Raw genomic sequence first — 7,879 nt, 5'->3', positions numbered from 1 at the left:
AAAAAAAAAAAAAAATTGAACATTTTAGTATAAATAGTGAAATTTGACTACTGACTACTATGGATTACATAGTATTATATACAATATTAAATTTCTTGATTTTGATCACTGTACTCTGATTATGTAAAAGAGAAAGTCCTAATTCTTAGGAAATACACATTGAAGGATTTATGAATAAAATGACTATCTGAAAATTATTTTCAAGTGGTTCAGAAAAAAAGAATATGGGGTGGGGATGGGAAAAGAGAATGCAAATGAGATAAAAATAAACATTGGTGAATCTGGCTAACTGATGTCTTTGAACTATTCTTGTAATTTTTTGTAAGGTGAAATGATATCAAAATAAAATTGACTAGAAAAATCAAGCTGTGATTGTATGTTGCCCTTTATATATTTACGTTAAATTTTATCTTATTTTTTGAGACAAGGTTCTACTCTTGTCACCCAGGCTGGAGTGCGGTGGCATGAACATGGCTCACTGCAGCCTCGACCTCTTGGGCTCAAGTAATCCTCCCGCCTCAGCCTTCCCACTAGCTGGGACCACAGGTGCGCACCACCATGCCTGGCCAATTTTTAAAAATTTTCTGGCCGGGCACGGTGGCTCATGCCTGTAATCCCAGCACTTTGAAAGGCTAAGGCGCGTGGATCGCCTGAGGTCAGGAGTTCGAGACCAGCCTGACCAACATGGTGAAAACCCGTCTCTACTAAAAATACAACAATTAGCTGGGCATAGTGGCACATGCCTGTAATCCCACTGTAATCCCAGCTACTCAGAAGGCTGAGGCAGGAGAATTGCTTGAACCCGGAGGCGGAGGTTGCAGTGAGCCAAGATGGTGCCACTGAACTCCAGCCTGGGCAACAAGACAAGACTCTTGGTTGTTCAATTGTTAGAGAACTTTTCGTTTAGAAGCAAAGGCTTCTCAGGTCATGAAAATTATTAGTATTCTGAAAAAAAAAATCAAGACTGAAGTTCAAGTAACTTTCTGTAGGTCACACAGTTAACTGAGGGGGAGACAGGACTCCAGCTCAGACCTGACTGACTCCTAAGGCTCATTCCTTAGTACCACCTCTGGTTGGTACAGGAGCAAAGAGCTCTGAGGTATTGGTATCTCCTTCTGGTAACAGTTTATCAAAGAAAGTGGATTGCTGGGACTCAGATCATTGTTAGTCAGGCTATTGGATCACTTTCATGGTGGTTGTGTGTGGACAAGTTTTCTCTCTCCAGATTCTTTATAAACTCCTGGGATCAAGGACCATGTCTGATTCATCACTGAACCTCTCACCTATGTCATAGAATACGGCTTCTGTTCCTTAGTGTGGACCCTTCAGCCTAAAGCTAAAGATACTGTTCCTTCATTGACTATTAATTTTGCCTCTTTCTGATTACTGTTGAGGCAAATGTGATGCGAGTAGACCTGGTTTAATTTGAATGGAAACAGAAAGGCATAGTGGAAGTGAATGGGTTTTCAAGTAAGACACACCTGGGCACACAATGTCCTGTTGTCTTTCTCTTTGTGATAGTAGCAGCTACTGGTGATCACTGCCTAGATCCACTAATTAATTAGGGATTACAAAACAATAATATTCTAGTTCTGTCATTCTCTGTTTATTAACTTAAATACTTGCATAAAAGGAAACTCCCAGCTGGGCACGGTGGCTCACGCCTGTAATCCCAGCACTTTGGGAGGCCGAGGCTGGCGGATCACGAGGTCAGGAGATCAAGACCATCCTGGGTAACACGATAAAACCCCGTCTCTATTGAAAATACAAAAAATTAGCCAGGCATGGTGGCAGGCGCATGTAGTCCCAGCTACTCGGGAGACTGAGGCAGGAGAATGGCGTAAACCCAGGAGGCGGAGCTTGTGGTGAGCAGAGATCGCACCACTGCACTTCAGTCTGGGCGACAGAGCGAGACTCTGTCTCAAAAAAAAAAAAAAACAGAAGGGGAAACGTCCCCTCATTAACTATTCAGTTACTCTGAAGGGTTAGATTACATAGGAAACATAGGTGAAATGCTTGATTCTTTTCCTTTGGTTACCAGTTTTCAAAAACACGAGTTTGTTGCATAGCATCCTCCAAAGGTGACTAAAGAGTTTTTTTTTTTTTCCAATTTTTAGTATTTTTGTAGAGACAAGGTCTTACTATGTTGCCCAGGCTGGTCTTGAACCCCTGGCTGAGGCAGGAGAATCGCTTGAACCCAGAAGGTGGAGGTTGCAGTGAGCCGATATCACACCACTGCACTCTGGACCTCAGGTGATCCACCCACCTCAGCCTCCCAAAGTGCTGGGATTATAAGCATGAGCCACCGTGCCCAGCCTCAGTCCTGATTTTCTTATCTGTAGAATGCAAATAATAATCTCTTCCTCCCAGGACTGCTGAAAGAATTAGGTAAATTATACAGGCTCTATATGAGTCTGCATCCTACTCCTCTCCACTCTCTAACACCTCCACTTTGTCTCTCTCTACCACGTGCTTGTCTATACACTATCATCATCATGGTCTCTCAGGGAACACTAATGTAAAGAGGTACAGGAGGAGGAGGAGCCCAGGCATTGTGGTCCATACCTCACGTAGTGTATTGTCTTTGTCCTGGCAGATTGCAAGCAGATAGATGGAGGCTTTGAAGATCACCAGTGGGGGGCGCTCGCCCTGGTCCTGCAGAGACAGGAGGAAGCTTTGCACAGCATCAAATAATTCTGCCTCTGAGACAAACCTGTCAACCAAGAAAAGCCTGAGTGAGAAAGACAGAGCTGACAGGCCAGTAGGCTCTTCTATCCTGCCTGGCCACATCCTTCCTCAGCTCACTGTCCTGCCCCAGCACACCCACAGCCTAATGACATCTTACACAAACAGTGTGCTATACATACTTACAAAGCATTGCCATATATATACATCACATTTTTCTATGCCTTGTGCAAGACTCAAGGCATAGAACAATGCCTTGTTAGGGGCCAAATACTCCTCATTCACACTTGGGAAGTGAGCTATCTGCCAGCTGGACCAGCACTGTTAAAGAAAAGGGTGCTACTGCTGGGGTTCAGAAGGCCCTGCTTTGGCAGCTGCTCCACCCCTCTCTTCTTATATTTATCATTAAACAGTGGTGTATTTAACAGATATAACACCAAAAGCATAAATGACAAAAGAAAAAACAGATAAATTAGAGGTCATCAAAATTAAAAACATTTGTGCTTCAAAAGATACCGCTAAGAAAGTGAAAAGGGCCAGGTGTGATGGTTCATGCCTAGAGTCCCAGCACTCTGGGAGGCTGAGGTGGGAGAACTGCTTGAGGCCAGAAGTTCGACACCAGCCTAGGCAACGTAGTCAGACCTCATCTCTACCAAAAAAAAAAAAAATTTAGCCATTTGTGGAGACGCATTCCTATAGTGCCAGCTACTTGGGGGGCTGAGATGGGAGGATCGCTAGAGCCCAGGAGGTTGAGGCTGCAGTGAGCCATGATTGTGCTACTGCATTTCAGCGTTGGTGAGACAGCAAGATACGAAAGGAAAGGAAGAGGAATGGGAAAGGAGAAGGTAAGGAAAAAGGGAGGGTAGAGTAGAGGAGGGGAGGGAAGAGGAAGGAAGGTGAAGGGAGAGGAGAGGAGGAGAGGGAAAAGGAGAAAGGACAGGACAGGACAGAAATGGAAAGGAAGAAAGAAAAGAAAGTGAAAAGACAGCAAACAGGAGGCCAGGTGTGGTGGCTCATGCCTATAATGGTAGCATTTCGGGAGGCCAAGGTGAGAGGATTGAGAATATACCCAAAAAGAATTAAAAACACTACTCAAACAAATACATGTACACACATGTTTACAACAGCACTCTTCACAACAGCCAAAAGGTGGAAAGAGCCCAAATGTCCATCAATAAGTGAATAAAAGCAAATTATGTGTATACATACAAAGGTATATTATTCAGCCATAAAAGGAATGAAGTACTGATACACGATACAAACATTATGCTCACTGGATGGACTTCTAAAATGTTATGCTAAGTGGAAGAAGCCAGACACAAAAAGTCACACTTTGTATGATTCCATCTATATTAAATATTCAGAATAGGTAAATCCAAAGAGTCAGAACAGATTGTTGGTTGCCAGGAGCTGGGGAGGGAGGAGGAATGGAAGTGACAGCTTTGCAGTGATGGAAATGTTCTAGAACTAGATGAAGGTGGTGGTTGCACATTTTAATTAAAAAATTAGTGAACACTAAATTGTTCACTTTAAAATGGTAAAGCTTATGTTGTGTAAATTTTACCTCAATAATTTTTTTTTTTTTTTAAGACTGAGTCTCACTCTGTCGCCCAGGCTGGAGTGCAATAGCGAAATATCAGCTCACTGCAACCTCTGCCTCCTGGGTTCAAGTGATTCTCCTGCTTCAGCCTCCTGAATAGTTGGGATTACAGGTGCTCGCCACCACGTCCGGCTAATTTTGTATTTTTAGTAGAGACAGGGTTTCACCATGGTGGTCAGGTTGGTCTTGAACTCCTTGAACTCAGGTGATCCACCTACCTCGGCCTCCCAAAGTGCTGGGATTACAGGTGTAAGCCACCACACCTAGCCAATAAATTATTATTATTAATTTATTAACTTATTTATTTTTTGAGACAGAGTATCACTCCGTTGCCCATGCTGGAGTGCAATGGTGCAATCTTGGCTCACTGCAACTTCCTCCTCCTGGATTCAAACAATTCTCCTGCCTCAGCCTCCCAAGTAGCTGGGATTATAGGCACCCACCACCATGCCCTTTTAATAGAGACAGGGTTTCACCTTGTTGGTCAGGCTGGTCTCAAACTCCTGACCTCAGGTGATCCACCTGCCTTGGCCTCCCAAAGTGCTGGGATTACAGGTGTGAGCCACCGCGCCCAGCCCAATAAATTATTTCTTAAAGTTTAAGAAAGAACAGTCCTTTTATTTTTATATCCTTTTTGAGATGGAGTCTCACTCTGTCACCCAGGCTGGAGTGCAGTGGCACGATCTTGGCTCACTGCAACCTCCGCCTCCTGGGTTCAAGGAATTCTCCTGTCTCAGCCTCTGGAGTAGCTGGGATTGTAGGTGTGGACCAACACGACCAGCTAATTTTTGTATGTTTTGTGGAGACAGGGTTTCACCGTGTTGGCCAGGCTGGTCTCAAACTCCTGACCTCAAGTGATTGGCCCACCTTGGCCTCCCAAAGCACTGGGATTACAGGCATGAGCCACCATGCCCAGCCATGATTTTTAAAATGTAATAAATTGGATAGTAATGATTAAAACCAAAGTAAACTGAAGTTTTTTTCTGTGCACAAACACCACCCTCAAGGATAGCAAGGAATACTCATTGGCTTTCTAGGCCTCTGTCTCTCAGCACAGTGTCTACCCACCTGTTCTAAGCCCCTTCCAAGATATGAGCCTCTCAGGGACACAACCCATTTCTTACTTATCCCTGTGTCCCCAGTGCCCAGCATCAGGCTTGGAGGGATGCCTCTGTGAATACTGAACTGAACTGCTGATGAAGGTCCTAAGACCCACCACCAGCCACCACTTTTGTGTACTGACCTGTCCTCATGGATGTAGGCCAAGTAAAAGAGGAGCAGGATGCAGTACTGTCTCTGGCGAGCAGCTCCCTCCATGTACTGGCGATCCGACAGGAAGGCAAGGCTTTCAGGGCTGCTGCTGCTTATCTGGGGCAGCCCGTGCTGTAGGAGCTCAGACACTGCAGAGAGTTCTAGGGCGGGAACAAGTAGAGAAAAGCCACACAGAGAACATAGGAGAACAGGTAATCAGCACATTAGTACCTACTACATGCAGAGTACTGCACAGGGCAGCAAGGGTAAATGCAGTATAGAAGGAAATAAGGAAATCAGAGGCTCCTCTTCCTTTGAGCAAGGTTCAGCCTACCAGGAAAAACTAAAGTTAACAAGAGGAAGGACATGGATATGTCTCAAAAATTAACATTCATTCTTTTTTATTGCCTTTTTTCTTTTGACAGAGTCTCGCTCTGTTGCCCATGCTGGAGTGCAATGGCGCAATCTCGGCTCACTGCAACCTCCCGCTTCTGGGTTCAAGCAATTCTCCTGCCTCAACCTCCCAAGTACCTGGGATTACAGGCACCCACCACCATGCCCAGCTAATTATTTGTATTTTTAGTAGAGACGGGGTTTCACCATGTTGGCCAGGCTGGTCTCGAACTCCTGACCTCAGGTGATCCACCCACCTCCACCTCCCAAAAACATTCATTTGACATATGTTCATTGAGTGGCTACTACTCTTAGGACAGGCTGTGAGACCCAGGCCCTACCTCCAGGAACTGGCCTCTGATGGGAAGAGACACATAATGAGACAGGCAATTGCAGGACATGTGATCAGCACCATATTGAGGAGGGAGTGACTCAGATCACCTGGCATGGGGAAGGCAAGGTCAAAGAGGAAGAAACTGTGGGCTGAGTGTGGTGGCTCACACTTATAATCCCAGCACTTTGGGAGGCTGAGAAGGGCAGATCACCTGAGGTCAGGAGTTCAAGACCAGCCTGGCCAACATAGTGAAACCCTGCCCCTACAAAAATACAAAAATTAGCTGGCCATGATGGCGGGTGCCTGTAATCCCAGCTACTTGGGAGGCTGAGGTGGGAGAATCACTTGAACCCAGGAGGCAGAGGTTGCAGTGAGCTGAGATGGCACCATTGCACTCCAGCCTGGGTGACAAGTGCAAAACTCCGTCTCAGAAAAGAGAAAGCAAGCTTTGGGAGGCCGCGGCGGGCGGATCACGAGGTCAGGATTGAGACCATCCTGGCTAACACAGTGAAACCCCATCTCTACTAAAAATACAAAAAATTAGCCAGGCGAGGTAGCGGGCCCCTGTAGTCCCAGTTACTCGGGAGGCTGAGGCAGGAGAATGGCGTGGACCCAGTGGGGGCGGAGCCTGCAGTGAGCCAAGATCGCACCACTGCACTCCAGCCTGGGTGACAGAGCGAGACTCCGTCTCAAAAAAAAAAAAAAGAAAAAGAAAGAAACAAATGAACTGTGGAGGGTGAGGAGAAAAGAGGCAGCGACAGGAGAAAAGAGAAAAGGAAGCAAAGTGTTCAGAGGCCTGAAGGCATGAGAAGACATGCCATGTTTCTATTCAGTGTGACTGGACAGTCAGTGAATAGACGTGGGGTGTCAGCAGCTGGGGAACTATGTGATGTAATCTGCAGCTGGACTGTGAAAGACCTTTAAGCAAATGCCACTTAAAGAACTGGGACTTTATCCTGAGGGCAGATTTCTAGATTTCTTATGAAAACGGTTTCGCCGGGCGCGGTGGCTCAAGCCTGTAATCCCAGCACTTTGGGAGGCCGAGGCGGGTGGATCACGAGGTCAGGAGATCGAGACCCTCCTGGCTAACACGGTGAAACCCCGTCTCTACTAAAATACAAAAAAACTAGCCGGGCGAGATGGCGGGCGCCTGTAGTCCCAGCTACTCGGAGGCTGAGGCGGGAGAATGGCGGGAACCCGGGAGGCGGAGCTTGCAGTGAGCCGAGATCGCGCCACTGCACTCCAGCCTGGGAGACACAGCGAGACTCCGTCTCAAAAAAAAAAAAAAAAGAGAAAACGGTTTCAAAAAAGAAGGAATATTTTAATATCAAAAGAATAGGAAAGAAGAACAGGCATGGTGACTCAAGCCGGTAATCCCAGCACTTTGGGAGACCAAGGCAGGTGGATCACCTGAGGTCAGGAGTTCAAGACCAGCCTGGTCAACATGGCAAAACCCCGTCTCTATTAAAAATACAAAAATTAGGCCGGGCGCGGTGGCTCAAGCCTGTAATCCCAGCACTTTGGGAGGCCGAGGCGGGTGGATCACGAGGTCAGGAGATCGAGACCCTCCTGGCTAACACGGTGAAACCCCGTCTCTACTAAAAATACAAAAAACT

The 7,879-nt window shown here is 46.2% G+C and overlaps 1 protein-coding gene across 1 annotated transcript in view; it reads right to left on the bottom strand.

Moving 5' to 3' along the window:
- MEI1 (meiotic double-stranded break formation protein 1) overlaps positions 1-7,879 on the bottom strand; it is a 116,388-nt gene that overhangs the window by 37,204 nt on the left and 71,305 nt on the right. The window contains exons 17-18 of the mRNA XM_017894083.1: positions 5,529-5,697; positions 2,566-2,713 (exon numbers count right to left, since the gene is read on the bottom strand). Of these exons, the coding sequence (XP_017749572.1) occupies positions 2,566-2,713; positions 5,529-5,697 (317 nt within the window). The remainder of the gene's footprint in view (positions 1-2,565; positions 2,714-5,528; positions 5,698-7,879) is intronic.

The sequence above is a fragment of the Rhinopithecus bieti genome, unplaced genomic scaffold (genome assembly GCF_001698545.2).
Source record: "Rhinopithecus bieti isolate Rb0 unplaced genomic scaffold, ASM169854v2 scaffold_25304, whole genome shotgun sequence".
Classification (NCBI taxonomy): Eukaryota; Metazoa; Chordata; class Mammalia; order Primates; family Cercopithecidae; genus Rhinopithecus; species Rhinopithecus bieti.
This window is presented reverse-complemented; position numbering and strand designations above follow the sequence as displayed.